The sequence below is a fragment of the Nothoprocta perdicaria genome, unplaced genomic scaffold, assembly GCF_003342845.1.
Source record: "Nothoprocta perdicaria isolate Ctin4 unplaced genomic scaffold, notPer1 scaffold_84, whole genome shotgun sequence".
Lineage (NCBI taxonomy): Eukaryota > Metazoa > Chordata > Aves > Tinamiformes > Tinamidae > Nothoprocta > Nothoprocta perdicaria.
Genome location: NW_020456132.1, coordinates 2,138,867 through 2,163,444, shown reverse-complemented (window position 1 = coordinate 2,163,444; position 24,578 = coordinate 2,138,867). Strand labels below are relative to the sequence as shown.

Sequence of the window (24,578 nt, the reverse complement as noted above, 5' to 3'; positions counted from 1 at the left end):
TGGAAAATATACCTGGAGTTTGTGTATCTTMACAGTGAGGCACATAGAGAAAGGGCTCACAGCCTCTTCCCATGTGATTGAAAGGCTCCTTCTCCCTTCTCCAGAGAAAAATGCCTGTATATTTAAACRCTAGTTACATTCAAAGCCCTGGAAAGTTAGCTGGTATGTATGGGGGCCATGTGGGAAGAAGGGTGTCGTTTAATTTCTTTGTAATTTTAATACATTCTGCCTGTCTGTCTGTTTGGACTTTGCCTCCCATACTCTATAAAGAGACAACATTTCCCAGTAAAAGGAAAAATTWAAAAAAAGGATCTGGTGACCCAAGGAGGCAGGGCCCATTGTGCAGTGGATCCACGGATCCACCTGCGCCACCGCAGGCACCTCTGCTACGTGAGGTGACCCCAGGTGCCGCGTGTCCCGGGGGTCCTTCCGCTCACCGGTACCTGCTCCCGTGTCAGGCAGTGTGTGCAGTTACACCTGTAAAGAGACATATTATCTTAGCATCATTTCCTTTATTTTGTTCCTTTCTCAAGTATTTGGAAGACTTTAATATAACAAAACAGTCCCGTTAAYGGCGTTCTCAGTGGGTGCTGCTCTCACTTAGGAAGGTCTTGGTGCCGGTGCCTCCTCCTGCTCCACAACGCCTGCCTCCCTCCTGCTGTTGCCCTCACRGAGTTGCCCTGCTCTTGTCCCCAGATCCTGCTGCAGGAGTCTTGGCGCTGAAAGTCCTTAAGGACCTTAAAGGCTCTTAAAGGGTGGCTGCCTAAACCCTATCTTGCCTAATCTGCCTCGGCAAGGGCACCCCCCCGCTCCGCTCAGCAGCCTCCGTGTGTCCCCTCGCAGGGCTGTGCAGCTCAGCCCAGCAGTGGGCAGAGCTCATTAACCTGTGCAGCTCCCTAACATTGAAATGTTAGGGAATGCAGAGGGAAGGAGGAGGTGAAGCTCATCCCGGACCCAGTGGTTAGAGCCCGTCCTGAGCCCTGGGACCCTTCCCCAGGGTGTTGCTCAGGGGTGGGGATGACCAACAGGTCCCGTGGCACCCACGTGGCTGCCTCCGTCCCAGGAATGCAGAAGGAAGCATTCCAAATATGCTTGTGCACAGGGACGGAGCATTTGAAAGGCTTGCAGAAATAGGGCATATCCCGCAGTTCCTTCTGAGTCATAATGAGCCTTTCGGCTTTTCCTAGAGCGCCGTGTAGTTGTGTCAGTCTTTCGTGCGACTCCAGAAGCACCCTAATCAGCTCAGGATGGGCAGGGCGAGGCATTACCATGCAAGAAGACATTATAAACCTGCCTTTCAGGGGGAAAATAAAATAAAATATGGGTTAGAGCCAGTGACATTAATGAATGTCACAGCCACTATGCTGGAGCTAATTGCAGCTCTGCCATGCTCACAGCCCCAAGCGGCCTCATAAGCATTTAGTCATTACCTTTCTTCAGSTGAGGAAACATCAAGACCAGGGTTTTAGAGTGGCAGCCTCTTTGCAATTCACTGTGATTATTCTGGTCGCCCTCAGTTTCATTTACCACAGGCAAATTTGCTCTCTCTTGCTCAGGAACAGAGGTAACTGATGACTTGCTAACTTTTGCAAAGTGCCAAACTGTGTAGTTAGGACAAAAGCAATCGTGCCAAACTACATATTTAGGACAAAAGCAATCAGAGAAAATGACGAGGGCAACAAACCTTTATATATTAACACTGTGGTTTGTAGGAATTAGCTATAAATGTCCAAGAAGTACATGACCCATTTTTTAAAAAACGCATCTTTCCACATGAGTAATTTGTACTGTCCACCTTTGCTTTATGTTTCCCAGSTTCTTGATCCAGAATAAACCGCTTTACGTCAGTTTATTTGGTGATTAATTTAGAGCGGTATTTCTATCTCAATTTCTTAATCGGCTGACTGCGTTTAAGTTTATGGTGGCAGGAAGTGACAAACGATAACGGCATGCAGTTTTCACAGACATTTCTCATCAGTGGCGTTCAAAATATTTTTTAAATTAGTACCATTTTACATGAAATACTGAAACATGGGACAGGAAATACTTCATCTAAGAGGCAGAGGGGGCAAACTAGGAGCAGACACTGCAGCTGCTGCTTGTTTTTCTGCTGCCCTGTACCATCAAAATACACTTTGGTAACGGGTAGAAATTGAAAATATATCTTAATAGTGGAATTCTGAGGTTTGATAGTGATATTGCTCCCTTAAAAACTCTTAGTGAAGGATTACAATGAATGCGTGAGTTGGGACAGCTAATCTAATGACAATAACAAGTAATCATATTTTTATAAACATGGTTTCAAAGAATGGATATTTATTCAGCATTTTAGTCGAAACATTTCAKATATTTATTTACGGGGATTTTTTGCTTCCGTAACCCTCTCTTTTATAATCAATAAAACACCTGAGAGGCAGCTTCTGGCTGTGGATACTCGAAAGGACTGCACAAAGTACTAAAATGTGAAAGCCACAAAAAGTGCAGATTGATCCATCTCCCAAACCACACAATTGTTCTCCTGGACAATGCAARATGGTCCCCAAACAGGAAGTTCCCTCAGTGTTTTGACCAGCCTCACTGTGCAAGGTTCAGCCTTTGGGTTTCCACCGTTTCCCCCAAGGGCTGKTTTTCACAAGCAAGGACCTCGGTGTCAGGGAGGTTTTCCTGCTGTTCAGCCTACACTTCCCAACGTTTAGATAAATAAATTAAATTAAATGAATAAAATCTTGTGCTTTTAGGTGTCCTCTCCTGTGCCTCTGAATGGGACATAAAACCGGACAGTTCCTCTATCCGGGAAGTGAGGGATGCGGCGACAACCCTGCCCCAACCGCCCCCAACGGCCCAAACGGCCGTCACCATGGCAACCGCCCCGCGCGCCCGCCGCCGCAGAACAAAAGCCCGCGCAAACGTCACTCGCGCCCCTGGTCCAATCAAAGCCGGCGCGAACAGACCGCGCCCCTCCTCCCCTCTCCCCGCCCCGCGGGGCGCGCAGGCGCAGTCCCGCCGCCGCCGCGGCCTCCTCCTCCAACTACAGCCCCCAAGATGCAGCGGCGCTCCCGGCGGCGCCTCCTTCCGGTGCGTRGCGCGCAGGCGCCGGGGGGCGGCGCGCATTGGCGGCGGCGGCCTCGTGCGATGATGACGCGTTAGGGCCGGGAGGAGGCGGCGCGGCGCGGCCGGCGGGGAGGCGGCGGCAGCGGTTGCCGCAGGAGGGGGGGGCGGTGGCGGCGGCACCGGGCGGGCGGCGCCGGCCGTTGCCAGCGCGCGCGGGCAGGTGAGCGGCGCCGGCGGGCTCCGGCCGAGTGGGCCTGGTGGTGGCGGGGGGCGCCTCATTCTCGGCCCCCACTCCCCGTGGCCGTTGGGGCGACCGTTGGTCCCGGAGCCGTTGGGCGGCCGTTGGGGTGCGGCGCTTGGGAGGCGAGCGGGCCCCGGGGGGTGGTRGCACGGCGGGGTGGGCGCTGGCGGGCACGGCGGGTGCTCGGCGGCGCGAGGGGAGGAAAGGTCGAGGCCTCCCGGGGAGTCCGGGCCGCCTCGGTGGGGCTCGGCCGCGGGCCGCCGGGCACTTGTTGCTGGTCGGGGCGCGGGGGCTGCGGCCGCCGCTGGGGTCGCGCTGGAGGGCGCGGTGAGAGGCCGAGCTGCTGCCCCTGCGCGAGSAGCATTGCCCGGCTTTGCCGTGCCTCGCCTCAGGATCACCCCGCGCSTGTGTGTGTGTTTGTAAACAGGTACCAGCAGCAGGCAGTGCCACCCGAATCCCGGCTTTCCCGAGGGAAACTTGAGCTAAAGAAACTTCCCTAGTTTTTATTATTGTTATTACTTTTTCCTTAAATAGGGTGTTAGATCCTCATSTCTTGTATGTTTGGATTAGGCAGCACAGAAGGTGATATTTGGCTAGACAACAAGGAAGACAGARCCGCTGTTGCTGGGCTTCTGCAGTACGTTGCTTTCTCTTCTGTGACTGTCTCAGCCTCACGAGCCTGTTGACTTAGTGGCTTTAGTAGATGTCTCTGTTGGCATATGCTTAAGAAAACCCTTTCCCTTAACGCTAAATCATACCTTCCTTGACATACGGGCTTTGTCACTTGATGTATGTAAGCTGTCGTATGCACCTGCTGCACATAAGAAATTAGAGTCAAGTATTGCTGCTTATTTAAAGATACGTTTTGTGCTTAGTGAGACACTGGAGTTCTTCAGGCCATAGAATTGTTTTGTGTGTCCGTTTTTAAAACAGACTAGGCTTTTAAAATTGGCCAGGTCCTGTGGGCAAAGCCTTCTGGGCATAATCTGTTTTCCAAGAGTCGAATCCTTAATGTGTAATTGAAGCCGTTCCCAGTCTCTTGCTGTCAGAGAATATTAAGTTCTTAGTTACGTTCTCTCTGTGGTCGTCATAAATCTGTTCTGGAAGTGGGTGAAGGACAGTGTGCTATGCAGTCGCTCTTCCTTCGCACACTTCTGTAGTAAAATTCCTCAGGCTTAAATGGCCTTTTTGTAATGTTCCAGTGTGGAGAAGCTTGCCTTTCTACAGAGGCTTAATGAAACCACATATATTTTGGTGACAACTGTTGTAGCAGAGAAAAAGATATTTCTGCTTAATGGAACTAGGTGTCATAGGATTTAAGGTGCAGCATAGTCAAAAACAAACGCTGTCTTTATTTCAGCTGTGAACAAATCCTATTTATACAAGGGAAGATGTCTTATTTACGTTTTTATTTCTGTTTCCCTTTTCACATAGGGGCATTAGCCAGTCCAAGTCAAGATAATTTTAAGCTGTGGATCTCCCCTTAAAGAGATAACTTGCTCTGTGTAAGCTTAAGCCGCACTGTGACTCTTTGCCCTGTATGTGAAGACTGAGTGTGCATTAGCAGGCAGCCTGAAGCTGAAGTTCCCTGTTGTATTGAAAGCATAAGATTAGCCACTAAAATATGGAAATGACTCTCTTGTCTAAGTTGACAACTTAATATTGTTAAGTGAGCCTGTTGATAAGGTTGGTGGCAGCTTCATGGTACCACTTTTTTTAATAGCTAACCAAAGCCCTTGGGGAGCACCCACTGGGGTGGAAAACTGAACTGGAATTGGTGATAGAGGTGTGAAAAGCTGTGTCCCCAATTTGTCCATATTTTCAGGAGGATTATCCTSGGTTTGAATCAGATATGAAAAATAATTAGGTGTGAAGTGGAATATWTCTCGCATATCTCTCAAGTAAGACCTTTCAGGATGAATGTTCTTGCAACCTATTTATTATAAGTATGTTCTCAAAAATAAATATAAAATATGATAGCAATTGAATTTTAAATTTGTTTCAGGTCTTCAGCAGAACCAGGACTAAGCAAAGGATTCTTGTCTTGCGTTAATAACCTTTTTGCAACAGCAATGATACTKCTGGCGTTACTGCAAGTGTGCTCAAGTACCTAGTGTGTCTTGCTAGCTGTGGGCAAGATTCAGACTTGAAGCCTGACTTCTGGATATGGGCAAGAAGGCTGGACCTTTCTGGAGGAGTTTGTGAAGCCCTTGCTTGCTGTAACCAGGAGTTTCTGTTGATTTGCCGTGAAGGGAAAACTAATGGGAGTTGACAGGGCATGTAATGCCAGTGATTTTACTGCCTGGTCTTTGGAGCTATCTTATGTTTTCAGTTGAATGTTCAAGGAGCTGTGTCAAGTATTGATGTCCAGAGATACTCAGTATTTGGTACTGACAAAATGCGCAAGTTTTACAGGTTTCTGGTTGTATAACCGTATYGTCCAAGGCACTGTGTGAGAAAACGAGGCTTGCTTTCGTCAGCAGGGATGCTGTCTGTGCATGAGGAAAATCTTGATGGGGAAACTTTGGGAGGTCGTTGGCTTATTATGCTATCAGCAATTCAGATGCTTAAATAGAAGTAGGACTGAAATGGAAATAGCAATTTTGAGTATTTATGATTCGAAAGTCTATGTCTGAGTCATTCGCTCGCTTTTCTGGCAGACTGTTGGTAGATTTGAAAAGAGGTTGTTACACAAGATAATGGTAGTGATTATGAAAAAGTACTTGGGAGGGAGGTTAAGGTGGAAAGTATTACTTTAAACAGTATCATTCTCGGATAAAGCTTGTGTTAAGCAACTATCTTATTTTTTTGATGAGACGCTCTATTTCAACTGGTTGTTCTTAACATGATGACGGGTGGACTTGACGTTTTTCAAGGCACTATCTTTGTCTAGACCACTTCCATAAAGACGTTAGCTTTCAAAGAGCAAGAAATGGCAACAAGCTGTAGTATTAGCATTGCTTCTTTAGATTTCTGTTTTTTGAAAACATTTTTACCTTTCATTTTTGTATTTGAATATTTTTCCTGCTATCAGGAGAATTTATTTTTGAAGTAGGATGCTGCAGATCAGAGGAGGTGAGTTATTTCCACATGTAGCCTATGCAGGGCTTTGTAAAGAATCACCTCTTGCCTTGTGTATGTCACTAGCTGGAATTTTATCCGTAGGTAATTGGGACTGAGCTGAAGTATAGTTTGCCCAGTGGTTACATACTTTTTCTGGAAAGTTTATTTCAATGGTGTGCCATAAAAAGAAAATGTTTCTTAGCACAGCTTGAGGRCAAACTCTGAGGTTTACTTTGAGGGCACCAGGCAGTCTTTTTGTGCACGGAACATTACTCACCGCATTGCAATGTGGCAGTTGGTGTGGTGATAAGCAGGCAGCCTCCCCTGGGGAAGGAGGTGCCACAGCCCATGCTGCTGCTGCTGCTTTGTTTGGAGAAGTAGCAAATAATTTGAAGTGAGGGCATGTTGGCAAATTTAAAGTACTCACAATCCCGAAGAGAAAATATTGCATACTTAAATACTAGCTTGCCAGCTAATTTACAGTGGTTTTCACTTAGAACTTCTCCTTTCTTTTGAATTTTCAACACCACRTGGAAATATCTATGTTTCTCACGTTGTTTTTTTGCTGTGTGGTGTCTGAGTCAGGATATAGTCGGAGCAGGAAGAAAATTACTATTTTGGTTTTGTAGTGCCTTTTTTTCCTCCTCTTTCATAAATAATGGGCTCTTGAGCAGATAAAATACAGTGGCAGGTATAAAATGAGGTTAAAGTTTTATTTGTTATTGCATATTGTCATATTTGCTTTTGTATTCTAGTTCTACTGATCTCTACTTCTYCATTAGAAGAGAGAGAGAGGGGGGAGGAGAAACAGCCTCCTCCCTGCAGAGAAGAAATTGTCTTTTYTTCTGGCCATGCAGGATTGGTTAGCCTTGCAAATAATCTGTACCCAAATAGCATGTGTCTTAGCATTTCAGAGCTTCTCAGTGCTGACTGGTGCTTAAGTTGCTTGCAGAAAGGCATCTTTGAGTGTTCAGGTTAAGTAAAGGGTTACAGGATATGTAATTGTCAATATAGCAGAACTTGTAGCCTGGTTCAGATGGATTTCAGTAGCCATGAAAACGTAATGGAATCTGCTGGGATGTGCCAACTGCTGTAGCTCTCTTGTGAACAGGAGTAAGCCTTGTGAGAAGAGAATATAAAGACAGGTACTACATACACACACAAAAAAAGTAGCTTTGGAAGGAGCAGAGCTATAATCACTGGCTCCCCAAAGTTGCTTTAGCTGGCAGTAAGCAAGAGCATACAATTTACTGGCAGGAATGGATTGAAGGTCTATTCTGCGTACTTAAAATGAGTATTGCAGTGCTCCAGTGACGGATTTAGAAACTCCTGTTGGGACTTGGTGTAGGAAATAGGAATTATGCTTCCTTTTTCGCCCTGCCTAATTTCCTTTCYGACCATATCTTATCGGAAAGTGGGTGGTATTTATATTTCTTCTCATGCTAACAGACAATATATATATAGATGTTGTAGTATAACAACACTGCATTTGAAAAGGTCATTAAAAATCTCAATGTCTTCACTAGCCCAATTCCTTTTCTAAATGCAGCCATCTGTGTGTTTTCAAAGGTATGGTTTCACTTACCTTAAGAACACCAAAGCCATTTTTTATTACATTTTAGACTACTTTCCCCCTCCRCCTCTCTCTGTCTTTAACCAAAATATTCTTTTCCACCAATTTTTGSTCTCTTTACTAAAGAGGACAGGAGTCCTCTGCTTTTCTTCTCTGGACCGAAGATGAGTGGTACTGCCCTCCTGGTGTCTGGAGCAAGTCGGGGGCATATGCTCTCTTAGATGTGCTCAGGGATTGCTGGATCTGTTGAGCAACTTATTGACAGGTTTTGGGAAAGGGTTTAGTTTGTTTGTCTAGGATGAGTTTCCGAATGCTGTCGCAAGTATAGTGTAGTAAACTGGATGTTCAACCTGTTTGTTCTAAATCTCTATTCTTTTGRTGGGACGGTACCATGCACCTTCTCCCTGCCTGGATGTTTTTTCTCCATGGAGTTCTGCAGTCTTTGTTGGAGCCACTTGTTCACGCTCTTCTGAGTTCGAGTGTAAACTGCGTCATGATACTAGATTTTGGGGCCTGCTACCTTAAACATTGTTCTGTATTTTGAGTTTTCATAAAATGGAGAATTTCCTGTGAAAAAGGAATAATTGAGTTCACACAGTAGAAGCTGCCTTGCCTTCTGAGAGTGAATACCACCTCTAATGACTGAGGCTTAATCTGAATTACAAATTCCTTTAGCTAACTTTTAACTCCTGCCTGTGTTAGGAATACCTATATCTGTATCTACTAATCTACAGTGAGAGCTGTTTTAAAAACCTGTGCAGTGCAAAGATAAGTATAGCCAAGGCTGGTTATCAGTCTTGAGAGAGTACTGCCAAGCTTTTAACTGCTGCATTTTAGCATTTGGAACAAGGAAAGAGGCTAGCTAGTAGGACTTGAGATGAAGAGCCACTGAATATGCATTTTGGCTGCTCTAARCTGGCAGAGCAGACATACTTTTATGAAGAATACTGTATTGCGTTTCATCGGGGCCGCTTTTGAGATTTGCTGAATGCCAGCCCCTGGCATAAACCGAAGGTTGTGCTTGCTTAGTCTTTCTAATGCTTTAAGTCCTGCTCTCCTTGGCTAGTRGAGTTTGTGGTCTTGGATTTCATGGGCAAACACCAGCGGTCCGAAGATAAGTWGTTGGTAAATGGACCTGGTGCTCTTTGACTTTGTGGGCTGCTGTAGAACTAATTTACCTGCAAAGAATAGCATATATTCCAGAGATTCCAGAGATGGCACTTTTGTTTGTTTTTATTTTAGGTTTAAGTGGTTATTTGGACTTCTTGATGGATTCCTTAGAACAGGATATAGTATCAGGAAGTTGGTAGCAGCTGTACTTTACTGTTCTCAATATTAGTCTTTTATGCAGATATTTTTCAGTCTTTTAATGGAATATGACTRTAAAAATAAAAGGAACAGCCTATTCAGACCTCTTATTAAAGTAGCTATGTGACAGAATGCCAGCTGCTGGCTTTTTGCCCGCTATACCTTTAGCGGGGAACAAAATGGATTGTGTTCTGAGGTGGGTATCCTGAGAGATGAAAATAAGSCTTAAAAAAAGTCAACAAAAGCTTTACTTAGTGCTCTTTTAGCCTTTATAGCCTCAGCTCTAAGAGGAAGATGCTCATAATCTCGATATCTTTGACTTAAGTGCTACTGCACTTCACTTCCTGCTTTTGACCTTTTTAATTATTAAAAAACATACCAATTCTGCAGAGTTATAAAAATAACCGTTCAATAATGAATGTGTTTAAAAGTTAATATTTTTTGTGGTTTTTTTGCAAGCCTTTCTGATGCAGGAAATGAACCTGCTAGGTGGCTTATATTTGATTTGTAAAGTTTTTTTTATGGTTTGGTTTTCAAGTATGTTTTGGGCATGGAAGAGGAATACTCATTTTTTCTGACAACTAGAGGTACCTGGATGAGAGGTACATAAATAGAGGTACATATGTAGCATGGGTGTTTTTTTTTAGTTTTCTTTGTAGATCATTCCACAGAAATATGGGATGAAATTCAGCAAAGCTACCTTTGCTTTTTATTAGGCTTTTTGTAAGTGTCATGTAATCTCATATCAAATGGGAGTGCAAAGTCCAATGACAAAACATTAAAATCTTCTGGGTATGATGGATTCACTAAGAGGCCACTCGTTGCTAAAGCAGTTGATTTGTGTGTTTTTACACACAAATTAGCTTTAGCTATTTAACTTTAGCTATTTCATCTGTAAAATTGTCTTCTTATTTGGTCTTGATGCTTCCCATACTATSAAGTTTCAAGTTGAGAAATGACTTATCTTTATCTGCATAAAGTTAAACTCGGAATTTCAAGTTAAGGTGGTCTTTGTTGGCRAGAAAGAGAGACTGACCAAGTTTCCCAACCCTGTGTAAATATTTTTGTCCTAAACGCTTAACTAGCGCGTGATGCTGTTGAAAATGCCAGTTATGTCAAATGATTTGGAAGGATTCCAGTATACGGGTCAGCGTAGAGGAAAAAACTGTGGTGAGGGGGGAAAAAAAGGTCTAAAAATACTCGGATAAGGTCAGGATTGATGTAGCAGTACTTTTTTTTTAGTTTTATGTCTGTGAGTAAACTAAGTCCATCTTGGATTTTGAGCGGTACGGACTTGCAAGCTGTGGAAAAGAGTATTAGGGTGCTGTCAGGGAGCACCCTTAGTTGCTCATTCTTCAATGCAAGACCTTTCCAGCTGCGTTTTTCTGTATTAGTTAACCACTCCAAATCAGCCCTTTGTCACACATCACAGTAAAGTCATTGTGAAAAACAAAGCATGATCACAAAACCCATGACTGTTTTTCTGTGAACACTAACATCTTGGCTCTGTTTCAATAGTTTGTTATTATACAAGTGCCTTAGGGCTGATCTGCCACAAGACTTGCGTGAATGTTCTGTGCAGTCCATGAAAAAGGTGTAATTCCACATTTCTGTTGCCTTAACAGTGCGTGCCAAGTGTCCAGGAGATCTAGCATGCCCTGCAGTCCGTCTTTGTTATGTTTTGAGACATTTTATTCCATGTAGGAATTAAAACTCTCTTAAAACTTCGTACTCCCTTCTCAGAGATCCTGTTATGGGGTAACAGAATATTTGAATGCTCTGTCATTTGAAGCCTGAAATGGACTCCTGAGTGGGTAGTAATCTAAGTTATGTCTCTGTAATAAATCAGCAGTTTATAAGCATGTTCTTTRTTAAAACACAAAGTCACAGGTGACAGTGGTAATATTCCGGGTTGACCAAAGCATAGTTCCATAATTCGTATTGTAGAGTGACATTTAGTCATACTAATGACGGGGTAATTAAGAATTACTGGCACTTTAAGTTAATTACTAGGCAGACATAAAAAGGAAAGGTTATTACTGCTGTTTCCATTTGAGGCTGCTGTTTCAAGAGATGTGACAAAGTATACCTGTATTGGGATGTTGTGCTRTTGCTGAGCCAGTCACTAAGGAAATGAGCAGGATAGTTGTGCTAAAACTACTCTTCAAACAAGAGCAGAGACTGTTGGACAGTTACTGACCTTTTGACTTAGGTAAGTAGTCTAGAGAATTGATTATACTTGTTTACAATGTGCTTTCTGCTCGAGATAATAAAAAAGCCATACAGTTTCAAGCCTCTGAAGTATTGGGCAAGACAGCATAGAAGAGTGTGAACAGCCCTTGCTGAACATACTGCTATAAAGGTAATGTTTGAGCAAACTTTCCTCTTTTATGTGCTGCTTGAAGGGAGAGGTAATGTGGGTTAAACACTCCTTCCCGCACTGCCATGTTGTCACTGTGAGTTTGAAGCAGGCCTGTGAATGTAGTAGTGCTTTATAGCTGTAGTGGCACAGGAGATAAACTTGGGTTTCATGTAGGGAATCTTTTATGCTCTTTAGCAACGTGCTTTCAGATCAAGCAGGAAAAATGAAAATGAGTGACAGGAAAAGTCTCCCGCATTCCTTGCTGATCTTAGGCTGTTGCATTTGTCACTGATGATCTTTCTCAAGCTCTGATTTTGGACTCCAATGTATATGAAAGAGCAGTATTACATATAGTTTGATAAAACTCCTTTCTGACTAACTTTAARTGACCCAAAGCAGTTTAACATGTGAATTAATGTATTTATGACTGTAATAAATCTGCCTTGACAAATTGCTTGAGGGCTTGAATAAAATATGGTGTCTGGGGTTTCACTGAAAGTCTTATGGGAGATGAGGTAGGTGAAATGATTAAGAATTTCTTCGTTTCCTTGGTTTTGTGCTGGTTCATCTTCATACAGATTCAGCTGTAACTATGTAAAGGTTTATTTAAGTCAAAGTTATCATGTCAGTGGGCAGGTCTATCAAAATCAAGAGTTCCAGATTTGTATGCCTGCTTCTTGTTACCCCCAGGAGCACAAATCCACTTTTCAAGATAACTGAAAGCAGGCTTCACCTTGCCTTTTTTTTTTCAATAGCACTAAACTTTTTTTTTTTTTAAATAGCGATTAAACAGGAGCATACAGGGAGCCTGTGGAAAACGTGCTGTTACTTGTCCTAAATACTTGCTGTTTTGCGACATTTTTAGCTCAGGGAACTCTAGTCCTGGAGGTGGCTTTGTGGCATCCCTTGATGGATTTTACCTGTGARTTTGTTCAGTTTTACTGTGACTCTGTGTGTTACAGTTTGCTRTGTCAAGGACAACCTCTGTGTTTTTTTGTTGTTGTTGTTTTTTTTAAGTTTGCCATCTGCTAGTTCTGTGACATTCACTTGGCTTACGGAAAGTGTTTAGTTATGTTTGATATTTCCTTTATTTTTTTTGTAGCTGTGGTGATTGCAAAAGCTTGTGCTGGGCTGGACTCTTAAAGAAATTCTGAAATAACCTTTTTTTTTTTGTTGTTACAAAGAAAATCCTTTTCCAAATCATTTAGCAAATGACAAACTGTAAAACATCTGAACTGATAACTAGCACATGATAAAAATAGATTCCAGATTTTGTATTTTGTACGTGGAAGGCTGGTGTCACTTCATACTCTGTTTCCTTAGCTACAACTGCTTGTTTGTCAGCATAGGTCRGGGGTGGCCTGCCTATCTGGGCAGGTCAGTTGTCATCCAAGATTTTATTTCTGTTCTAACGTATACAAAATTTAAGAGGGGAGATTAAATTCACAACACCGGTTATTGACTTTCGGCATTTATAAGTCTGTCAGTGTCTGCTGCTTTGAAAAGCATGTCTGCCCCTGCCAAGCTGTCGATACTGCAARAACTTTCTGTGCTTCTCATAGTGGTGTACCTGGGGGTTTTAGAAGGCAGCTGAGTTTTCATCTGGCCGCCTTTATGTGGCTTGCAGCAGGCTTTCGAGGCAGAGCCCTGGCCTGCAGCTTTATGTTGGCATGTATACATCCCACTCCACCTATGCGCTTRCCTTCCTTCAGTATTGAGGGCAGCCTGCGCCTGTCACGGGAGCCTGGATGGCTCTGCTGCCTCTCCGATGCAGGCAGGGATACTGTATCAATCTCTGCATTGAATAATGCTAATATAGCTTATTTCTCTGCTGACAAGAGCGAGCTTGTACTGCTATTAGATCCCTCTATGCCAGCTTCATTGGCACTAGATACTGTGCCAGTATAAGCGTTTTTTTTTCTTCCCAATGTARTTAACTTGAATAGTTTTACATGTATTAACACTGTTTGCAGATGCACTTGGGCTAACGTGAGACTACCTTCACCGAGTACTGAAAATTAGGACAAATAACTATTCAGTAGCTTGCTGACCCACTTTCTTCTCTCTGCTCGTGTTCCTCCCGTCTGGGCCCTTCTCCAGGAAGTCAGCCCGAATTCCTGCCCTTCCCACTCTTAACAGGGTGGCTATTTATCAACTTCGCCACGTTTCCTTTCCATTGTTAGGGTTTCTTGCAGAAATTTTGCGTCTTCTGTGATGTCCAGAAGACATCTGCAAACAGAAGGCGTAGATAGACTGTGACTCACTGCTGTGTGGGGGTTTGTGTGTGTTGTTTGTTGTTGATGTTTAAATACTGTCACCAAAATGTACGTAACTACGTGAAGACCTTTTGGTACAGAGCAGCGTTGATGTTTGTGGTACCAAAGGGTTCTGTGGGGTTAGGGTGTTAAAAGTTCAGGCGGTCCATTTGGTTAATTCCCCCCCAGGCTGCTTTCAGACTTGGATATTACATTATAATTTTCCTGTAGCACTTCAAAGACTAATAATGCCSTTCAGAATTGCAAAATGGGAGCAGGAATGGAGCAGTCCACTGACAGTGTTAAACTCCAGATCTTGTATATGGGCAGAGAGGAAGCACACCATGTAAATGTGTGTATATGCCTATGCGCGTGTACATATATAAATATGTATGCTCATATATAGAAAGCCAAGAATTTATTGCCAATATAATTAATGAAAATTAATTCACAAATCATCATTAGTGTAGATCTAATTATTACAGAAATAGAATAATGCAGTTAGTGTTTAAATATAGGCAAAGTTGCAATAATAGTTGTAAAAATTAAAAGTGTCAACACAGTTTCTGTCSCTTGTCTTGGTTATTCACACTCCTCCATTGCTCCTCTCAGTCTTCAAACCATTAGCTTTGGCCTGGTGGAGCGGCCAGCACTGTGAACTGGAAAACCTAGAGCTCTTCAAGAGGAATATGATTTTACTTCTTAGTAACTTGAAGAAATATGGAACAAGTTCAAGGTCCTAAGCACTCTCACGCTTCAAATTTATACTAGTGTAGCTTTGTTAACTGGACTCTAGGTCACAGTGATAGGAGCGAAAGGCTCCGCAGGGAATGCGGTTATACTGGCAAAAGTCTTGTGCCGGGGTTATAAAATAAATGGCAGGAAGATGACTTGTTGTGCAAGTGACCTGGTTTAGGTTTTATGTGTTTTGAGTGTGAGCTACATCTTTACTYAAAGAGCTTGCACATATGCAGGTAGTAGTTGTCATTCTTGGAATTATAGCAGTAATTGCACAGGGTGTTACAAGTTTGTGTGTTGGCTTTTTTCTTCTCCTTAGTTAGAGGAGGTTGAATGTAATAATTCATCTTTCTGCTTTTGAATTATGCTATATCAGTGTCTTTGATCTTGTGTCACAGTTTGCAATGTAATATATTACTATCTCGAGAATACTGTTTATCTGAAAGGTAGTAGCAGATAGTAGAAGGGACATAAACTGAATTTAAGCTCATTTCTTAACACTTTCAATGGTGATTATCTTGTCAAAGTAGATTATATATTCTTTGGTTATTTCATGAAGGATGTTAATGCCCGTAATTAAAGCAGTGTGATGTTACAAACCCTGGTCTTGTCTAAAACATCAGCCATTTGACTAAATCTGCTTCTGCCCGATATTAATTAGGTGGAATTTAGTAGCTGTAGATCTTGGTGCTTTTTTATTTTTTATTTTTTATTTTTTTTTATCTTTGGTGACTAAGGAAATAGCTGAAGAAAGATACTCTGCTGTTGTCTGGTCTGTTCCTAGACTGACTCAAAGCACGGGGTAAGGTGGCTGGTTATTCTTGTGATGTAGTTATAGAAGAGTAACAAATTTCAGGAATGTCTGACCTATGGCAGAGCTGCTTCAAAACCCCTAAGGTAAGAACTGCGTGCTTCTTTCCACTGTGGGGAACAACAAAAGACTTTGAACCTAAATAGAATATCTCTGTTCTACCTTCTGCGCAAATGTGGGAATGCGAACGTGTTTTGTAGACCAAACCTGTCACCCACAAGATAAATACTGGTGTGTTAGCTCACAGCACCATGAATAGCGCTTGCCAAGATTAYCAGCAAAGCTGGAATCTGTGTGCTTCCAAAAATTGGGAAGAGTGATGTGCTGCTCAGCATCGGAGCCTGCCTCCTGGAATCCTGACCTTTGTGCTTAGCTTGGTAGTCTCTGTAAGGCATCTGCTTTGCCAGGCCACCTGGGTCTGGGTATATATGATAAGTATCTGAGCCAACAGGTAAATCTCTCAGTCCTCCACTGCAGGTTGGAAGTCTTTAGCCACATGGTCCTGTGTACTGTGCTACGTCACCCATTGCCTTACTGCTTATCTGACAGCATACAGAACCCAACCTAGTTTGCTAATCTGATGCAACACTCTTCTTTCTCCTCTTTGCTTCAAGAACTTCTTCCACCCCCCTAAGAGCACCAACTGGAATGGGCTTTGACAGGTATGAGAGGTCTTTGGAGGGGGTAGACACGACCAGAGGGATTGCCTAATGTCCTCACARGGAGAGAAAGAGTGGGGCTGCCCCCTCTTGGCAGTAACCAGCTCTGGAATATGCCCAGTTTTGTCATCCAGGTGATGAGCTCTCCATGAAGCCCCTGAGAAGCTCTGAAGGCAACGGCTCCTTCCTGTCTTCCTATTTGAAATTTGTGGTCTTGTGCTTTCCTTTTTCCAATCAATTTTTTTGATCAATTTTTTTTTCAATCATTTTGTGTGTGTTGTAGGATGGTGTGGAGGCGGAGGATGTRTGTTTTTAATATGGTTCTTCTCTGGGTTGGAGTACCTGAGCTGAAGATTTTGATTCGTATCTTAGCAGGATTCAGACCTCAGAGGAATGCTTGCTGTTGGATTGCTCATGTTGATCTGGTGCCATTTTCATTCTCCTGCAGACATCCTCTCTGTACGGGGGAGAGGGAGTACAACAAGCCTAGTAGTTTAGTTCTGCGTTCTAGTGCCTCCAAAGACACTTTTTTTATATTCATCCAACTTTTTTTTAATGAATTGAGTGCCATTGAGGCATGACTTAAAAGGCTGTGTTCTATCTTATAGGAGGAGAACTTGTGTCTAATTTCAGTCTTTCACATTTAGACAGTTGGTGATCCAATGTGTTACTAACAAAAAATAAATACATATTTCTATTGTTGGCAGTTGTCAAGTAAGTTGATGTGAACTAGGAAGGTGCCACAGAAAGAAAAGCATAGAATAGCACAGAGACCAAATGTTTCTCATTCAGAGAAAAATGAGATGTTTAATGAAAAATGAACTGAAAGTCATGTGTGTCTGGGCAGTGGCTTTTTTGTCGAATATGGTGTAAAAAGATCCTGATCTTCTGCTGCTCATTTAATACAGCTTTTGTGGCAATACTCTTGGCTATGGTTAGCTGAAGAGTAAAACTAATTTACAGCAGCCATCCAGTCTGTGACAACTGGACATTCTGCACTGGGGCAGGGCCAGCCTCTGACATAACACTTTAACCCAGTTACCAAATTGGGATCCAATTTGCAGTACAAATTGGACAAATGTTGTAACAATGTAAGGGGATCCTCTGAAATGGATGCACTTTGTTAATGCAGGCAGGCTCTTGGCTTGTTCCCTTTCTTTGGATCCGAATGCATCCGAATGTACTTGATTGTTTGCCTCTGGAGCCTGCTGTGAAATAGCTTAGGCTGAAGTGTCCAGTGACAGTTTACAAGCTCCAAAGACAGCGTTTTGGCCATTGACCCGCCGCAGGAATCTGTAAGCTTTGTTTTGCAGATGTCTCTTTATCTAGGGAAATTGCATCTAAGAGAAGAGGTGCTGGATTGCTTTGTCCCTCCTTGTTAAAGATGACCTCCAAAGAATTTTTACCACTTGATTCATCCTTTTCCTTCAGGGTACATTAAGAAAACATGAGGTTTACTGAGATTCTTCTTCCTCCCATGCTTACATGCCCTTGTTTGCTTTGGAGAGTGTTTGGAAGGCTGTGGATGTTTAACACCTTAATGGAAAAAGACGTAGCTTGGACATGAAGAGAGCAGCCACCCGTGTGATAACTCATGTAGTTAATGTGTGACCCAGCATGGATTAGCTAGGCCCCGTCTATGGGTGGGATTCAGCAACAGTGTAGCTATTGTGATATGGCACTAAATCTTTTTCTGCTGTTTTCCTCTTCCCTTTCACCCTTACCCCAACTGTACCCTCCCATCTCCTGCCTTGTTTTGACACTGATCATTGCTGAATTTTCCCAGTAAGTGGGTCAGGTGCCAAGCTGGCAGCTGGGGAAGGAAGAAGAAAAAAAATTACTCAATTATTTCTTTGAATCAGGTCACTGTGGATGAAGTCAAATGAGCAGTAGTACTGGTGCTAGGGAGGGAGGGATGGGTTCCTGGTAGTATGATCTGAGAGTAACTTAAGTAAATTAAGTCATACAGTGCTGTGAGTATGACTGCATCACTTGGGGAGGAGCTGCTTGTGACAGGAGGAGCCACTTGTGACAGAACCTCTCTAGCAGAAAATACTGTAACTACAAGATGCCCAAAAGCTTTATTTTGTTTAGTAATCTTATTTCAGTCAGGGCAGCCGGAAGGTAAGCAGATTCTGCCTCCCTCATCCAAAGTAACTTGTGTTCTTGTCATGAGCGCTGGCCTGTGGAGCCTGCAGGAGATGCTTTGCCCTCTGTAGCTCTGCTAAGAGCTSTGGCTGTGCAGTTCCACCTTCTTTGTTCCTCAAACTAGTGCACACAACTGCTGATTTGGGAAGCTGGTGAATCTATAAGTGTTTATTGGTCGGATAGCTGTGCCACTGTGAATGTAGCTCACCAGCTAGTGATGCTGCTGCAGCTGTGTTGGCACGTGGATGGAGGCTGTCTTAGGGTTGACTGGGTAGCTTAGTAACTTAATTACTAAATAAGTAATTGCTAATTATTAACTTTTATGAATTTCAAGCAGTCAAGCCCTTCCATAAAAATGAACAAATATTTTGAGCATGAAACTTTCACGATGATCTTTTGTTCTTTTAGTGTCTAAGCTGTGTTGATGAGAGTGAACTCATCATGTGATGATTAGTCCCACTTATGGGCTGCACATGCAAGTTTGAGGATGCTCTGAAGAGGATTAGCAAGGCAGTGGCATCCACTGTATTTTTTTTCCTCCCTGAACAGGAGTTTCTGTCAGAAAGGCTGTAGATCAGTGACAAGGGAGTGAAGAGAAGATGACATTTTTACTCTTTCCGATGCCAGCTATCGGTGGGAAGAAAGCCTGGAGAGATTGATTCCAGTGCTGCTCATAGGGTGGCTGTACTGGGAAGAGTTGAATGGTTGTGAGATTGCTTTGCTTAGGAATTGTAGGAGACGGTCTCATCACCCAGGGCTGTGTGCTGTCTTAAGGAGGTCTGTGACCCCTCTCTTAGGGATAGAGTTTGTAGTTAAATTTGAGGGTTTTCTTAGCTTTCCTACTATATGATGTTTGTTTAGCTTAGGTAAAAAACCAAAGTAGAAAACTTGTAAGCCATTCCAGGCTATTGTTAGAATATCCACAAATATTTTGCAAAGAGCAGTAGCATCATCATGTGATGTAGGTTTATTTTACTTCCCAAACTGATGAGGAAAGGAAGTGTTTAAATGTCCTAAAATATGCTGTGCGACTCCTGGGCTGTGGCATAGCAGCAGGGAGCTACTGAAATAGCTTTGTTTTCTCCCCATCCTGCTTTCAGAAATGAGATGGAGCCTGATACCRGTGCTGACTCTCATTGCTGTAGGAGTGACAGGGGAACAGTTGAGTAGTGACCACATGGGCTCTTGTAGGCTGTGTGGTGGCAGCAGCGCATAGGAGTCAACACGTTAATGGAATAGTCTCTCTTTCATGGGCTGTTGGGAACTTATCACAGTGTTGAACTGATAAGTTTTATCTTAAGAGCTGGCTTAGCATTCAAAAGTTATGTATTTAAACAGCATAACACCAACAAACAAACCAAAAAAAAAAAACCCCATCAAACTGTCTATCTACATTTCTCAGATGATTTAAGCAGTGGAAACTTACTGTTTGGTCTAGGTGCTGATGCCCTTACTGTACCTAAAAATGTAAGGCAGAGTTTAGGTTGTGTGTGGCAACTTCCTTTCTCAACGRCAACTCATTTAAATGAAACTTTCGGTTGTTCCATGCTGCAAAAAATGAAAGTTGAAGGCTTTAAGCTCAAGATTTATGATTCAACTGAAATGTGAAGCAATCCTTTCCAAAAGAGAAGCATTCTCTACCTTTCAAACTTCCAGCTTTGGATTCATTACCCCATTTAGATTTAGAGAGAGAACGGGCAGTAGGCCTCTTATTTCACCTGTGATCTTCTAATCAGTTGTTGTTCTGGTCAGATCCTACTGAGCATGTGTAGGCTTCATGTATTAGGAAAAAGGTCATCCTCCGTGTTTGAACTCTTCAGTTAACTGTGGACTCCTGGAAAATTAACCAGCAATTAAAGTCCATCTCTGTGGTTCCCATTCATGACTTYGTACTGCTTGCTTTCTGCTTTCTTTCAGGAACTTGAGTTTGGGCTATTACCAGTTTTCTGTTATATTTAGGTACACATTGTTTGCTGTTGCAATCCGCTTAGAGGGTCTAAAATCTTTGGATTATCTGTCAACTAGCTCACTTTGCATGCTTAGGAAGGGCAAGCAGATTTAGCTCTGAAATGATCCTATACAAAGGACAACATGGAAACTTAGTTCATTAAGCAAATCCACTGTAAATTTAGGGCACTATGAATGTTACTTAGGCAGAGTTCTGAAATTCATCTGTACTGTTAAATGAAAATTAACTTTGAGTGGAAATAGCTTTTTCTTTAACCTTAGTGATTGCTTGGCAACAAATGCAAGTCAAATCTTCCAGGCCAATTTTGTGCAGCCTTTTGGTGTTTGTGTGTGTTTCTGTACTTGAATCTTTTTGCAAGCCTCTTGGCTTCGTATGAGTCCAAACGTGGTTCCGCCCGTCGCGCTGGCTCCTGTCCCCTGGCCGCTGAGCGTCACTGCATTAATGGCACGGGCTTGGCTGATGCAAGGACGTGCTCTTGGGCAATGTGGCAGTTAGGGCATTGTGCAGGGGCTGCTCTGTTGCTTCAAGCTGGTGGGAAGAAAAACCAGTAGAACTTGCTGCTAAAAGGCTAATGCGAATTGATCAATCCGTGGAATTAACTATTGCATACCCGTTCAAAAGGTGATAAACAGACATATGTGGGTATATGAGATGTATATGTGTTTTCATAACTGTTTACAGACAGCTGCCTTGCCAATTTGGCCTTCTTTCTCTGCTATAACTACAGCTTCAAATTGGGTACCATGTCCTGTACTGAAATTAGACTTCTGTAAATTCCCTTTTAAATAGAGATGCCCAGCAAATTTGACATTAAAGGGTAGTTCTCATTGCGTACTTTTCAGATCAGTTTTGCTGAATTCCAGTGTGACAAAGTCTCTGTGTTACATGCAAAAAGAACTGTGACTCTGCTTTAAAGCTGCCAAAGGCAAGATTTTGAAAGATCTTGGTTGTTCAGTTGCTTGTTGAATATTCTTAGTCTTAAAATCCTCTTGCTCAACCTAACGTCTTCATCGACCTTCTCATATAGCTTTGTAATCCCTTGCCTTAATTCTCACAGGCCGATAGTTCTGACCAGCTCTTGTGTTTACCAAATAAACAGCTGTGGCCGTTTTCGATGGGACTCTCCTGGTGGCAGCTGGAGCCTGTGTGGCCGAGCTGTCAGCAAGGTGGGCTTACCAGCACCATCTGCTCTGCTCTCCTACTGGAAACCTGCCACCTTGGGTGGTTAAAGCAGTTTGCCCAGCTGAACTCAGGCGAATCGTGTGTGGGTTAGTTTTGCCCAGTCTGGTACCTGCTCATTAACACCTCTCCCCACTGGAGACTGCCAGACAGCTGAGGGGGTGTAACATGAAGACAGCTGCAGCAACGCCAGCCGTGGCATTTTTGACAGAGCCCAGAACTGTCATGTAGTCACCGCATGCAAATGAGGTTAATTCATTAAAGGAAGAGGCATTTTTTGTGGACTTTTGGGAGGTACTCTTTTATTACAAGATTACCATAAAGGAGGATGGTAAAGATATAAAATGGGGATTTGATATTGATGATCTGCATCTTTTTTTTTATTGGGTACTAAGATTCTAGTCTACTTACGCACTGTTGCAAGCTAAAACCTGTTAGGTGGGTGCCCTTATTTTGACTTGTTAGTCATATTTAAGTGCCTAATGCTGCAGTAATAGGAGGATCGGAAGTGTCTAGTACAAAGCGAACAGGTTGTGATTCAGAGGAATTCTGCAGTCTCACCTGAGTGCCACCTYCTGATTCCTCCTGACATTCTGGTTATTCTGTCTTGTTAGAAAACAGCTGTCAAAGTGCATCTTGGCTGGCTATTGAGGTGACCATCACACAGTGATGGACAGAAGAAGTTGGCAACCAATAGTGCTGTTGGATGATGGCTCAGATTGACAGGYTGCCATTTTTCTGGAAATGTAATTGTTAATATCTTCGGTTAAATTTACCCCCAAATGCTTTTCATGGTGTTACAAGGGCAAAATTTAGTTRCTCTTCTGGTAAGATGATAAGGCTTATGGTTTGGGGGGGAGGAAAAATATGTATTTTTGATTATTGTGTTCAGGAGACATGGCACTAAATCCATCTGGTCTAGTTTCCTTTAGAAGTAAAGGTACAGACATATTGCTAGGAGTATTTTTGGACATGGTAGTTTAAGCAAGGGAAACAACCCTTGTGTGTACAGCTGCCCTCATTACAACCTGTCTGAAGTCTGTTGCAGCTTGAATTCTACTTGCTTACTACCACATTAGACACTGGTATATCTGCAGGCATGGAATCTAGCCTAGTCAATCTGAAACGGGCCTTGTTCCCATGGAAAAAATGAGTGTTGCAGAATGGCTGTGATGTTAACATCATAGCACTTGCAACAGTGATTTTAATTTTTTTTAAAGGGCTTTTGTGAGTTTATTGTTGTGTTGAATCTGGCTTTGTCACCTTTCAAAGGCAGGTGTTTAACCTGYGTTGGCAAACAGCAACATCAGTGGGCATGAGCTGAGAATTCGTTGCCCATTGTAAAAGTCTGCATGGATGATCTGTGCGAGTTTGGACATACTTAAAGGCAACCTTAGCAATTTCTAAACAGCTAGCCTTAACTGTTTAGTGGCTTTCAGACGCGCTTTTCTTTTAGCCAACTGTTGTAATCTTCTTTTTAACTTTGTTTCAGTTATATAACCTGTTTGTCTTTCAGAGCCAACACATTATCAGCCAAGCCAAAGCCCCAAGAGGAAGCAAGAGCATTTGAGAAGGCTCCCGGCGTCTCATGAATGAACTAACGGAACTCGATAATGCTGGCTCTCCAGAGCCAGGTCTACGGCTCAGGAAAGGACACATGTCTAGCACTGGAGCACAGTCAAACAGTGAAGAGGACAGCTCTGAGCAGAGGCTTCTTCTAGTGCAGCCGCCTCTATCTTCTGACCAGGAAAATGTAAGTTATGGTAATCCGTTAACTCATTTATCCCAGCAAATTTAAGTGCTTCAGTGTTTGAAATAAGTTCCAGAAAGGTGAAGTGAGAGCCTACAACTATTTTGTGCCCATAGTTAAATAACTATAATAAAAATGGAAAACTGTCAGAAATGTTCAGTTGAATATATGGGAACTTGGGTATCAAGGCTGGGCATAGGTGTAAGATACCAGCTTTGTGTTTAGTTTCCTACATAAAGCAGTGGAGTTTGTTTTATACTATCTCATTATTTACTGTAGAGGCAGTGTTCATACCARGGGCTTTTTTTTTCTGCTCCAGTTGCCTGTTAGGTATAAGTGGAATGAGAAAATGTACTGACTGTGTCACAGATATAATCTGAATCTTAGCTGGTTGCTGTTTTCTGGGAGAGCAGGAGAGAAGAAATCTGTTTTCTAACATTCTTACGAGAAGAATGGCCATGCTGGGTTAGGCCAAAGATTGCCCTGCTCAGTATCCTACCTCTGCTAGAACCCAGTAACAGGCTTGCAAGGAAAGCTAAAAGGACGGGCAGCATGTTGTGTTACTTCCCTGGGATCTCTGGCACCCTTCAGCAGTTGGTGGTCAAGGATTTCCTGAACCAGTGGCACTGTTTATGAGTTTTTGCTGCCTAAGCCTTTAAAGTTTGTCAGCCACAGTATCCTGCGGAAGGGCATTCAGCAGCTTAATTAGGTGTTGTACGAAGGTAGTGTCCAAGCATTGGATAGAAGTACCCTCTGGTTGCAGTTCAGAACTGTTAATTAGCGCTTCTACCAGGATATTTACAGATGCATATCAGCACAGTTAAGTGGAATAGGCATTCAGCTTACAGTCACTATTACGTTTATCAGGGCTTAATGAGTTTACTCTATCAGCTTAGTTAAACAGCTCAGTGTTTTTAGCCAGCAGCAAAAAGATGATGATGTTGTGTAGCATTATCTTTAATGCTGAGAGCTGGACTCTTGCTGTAACTGCATTTGCCACAGGTTCCAGCTGTGCACAATGGACCTACACCTAACACAAAAACCTTTGTTAGACTCTCTAAACTTTAATAGCAGCGTGAGCCCTGACTGAGTATATCTTCAAGTACCCTTGTAATGAGAAGTTAGAACAAGTATTTGTGGCTAAGAAGCCTAGTTGATGCAAGTTGTATGTGGCCATGAACTTCTACAGTACCTTCTCAGCATCCTACTAATAGAAGGGGTACTCGGTCTTTCTCTGCATTATGGCGAAAGTCATAATGTATGTGTGAAAGGTGTGCAAAGTGGTAGTGGCCGAATCTACTGATGGCAAAATATTGAATGGCACTAGCAGACAGGCTATATATATATATATGCACCTTTAATCGGGCATGTTTGATGTCCGTATTTTAAAGGACTTTCTCTACTTCCTTTGACTTTCTGTTTTCTTGATTTTTTTTTCTTCCTAATCTTTATTCCTGTGTCCTCTGTATAA

The 24,578-nt window shown here is 42.8% G+C and overlaps 1 protein-coding gene across 1 annotated transcript in view; it reads left to right on the top strand.

Moving 5' to 3' along the window:
- The first annotated feature begins 3,238 nt into the window (after positions 1-3,238).
- ADIPOR2 (adiponectin receptor 2) overlaps positions 3,239-24,578 on the top strand; it is a 39,467-nt gene continuing 18,127 nt past the window's right edge. The window contains exons 1-2 of the mRNA XM_026052141.1: positions 3,239-3,271; positions 22,874-23,110. Of these exons, the coding sequence (XP_025907926.1) occupies positions 22,946-23,110 (165 nt within the window). The 5' untranslated portion in view covers positions 3,239-3,271; positions 22,874-22,945. The remainder of the gene's footprint in view (positions 3,272-22,873; positions 23,111-24,578) is intronic.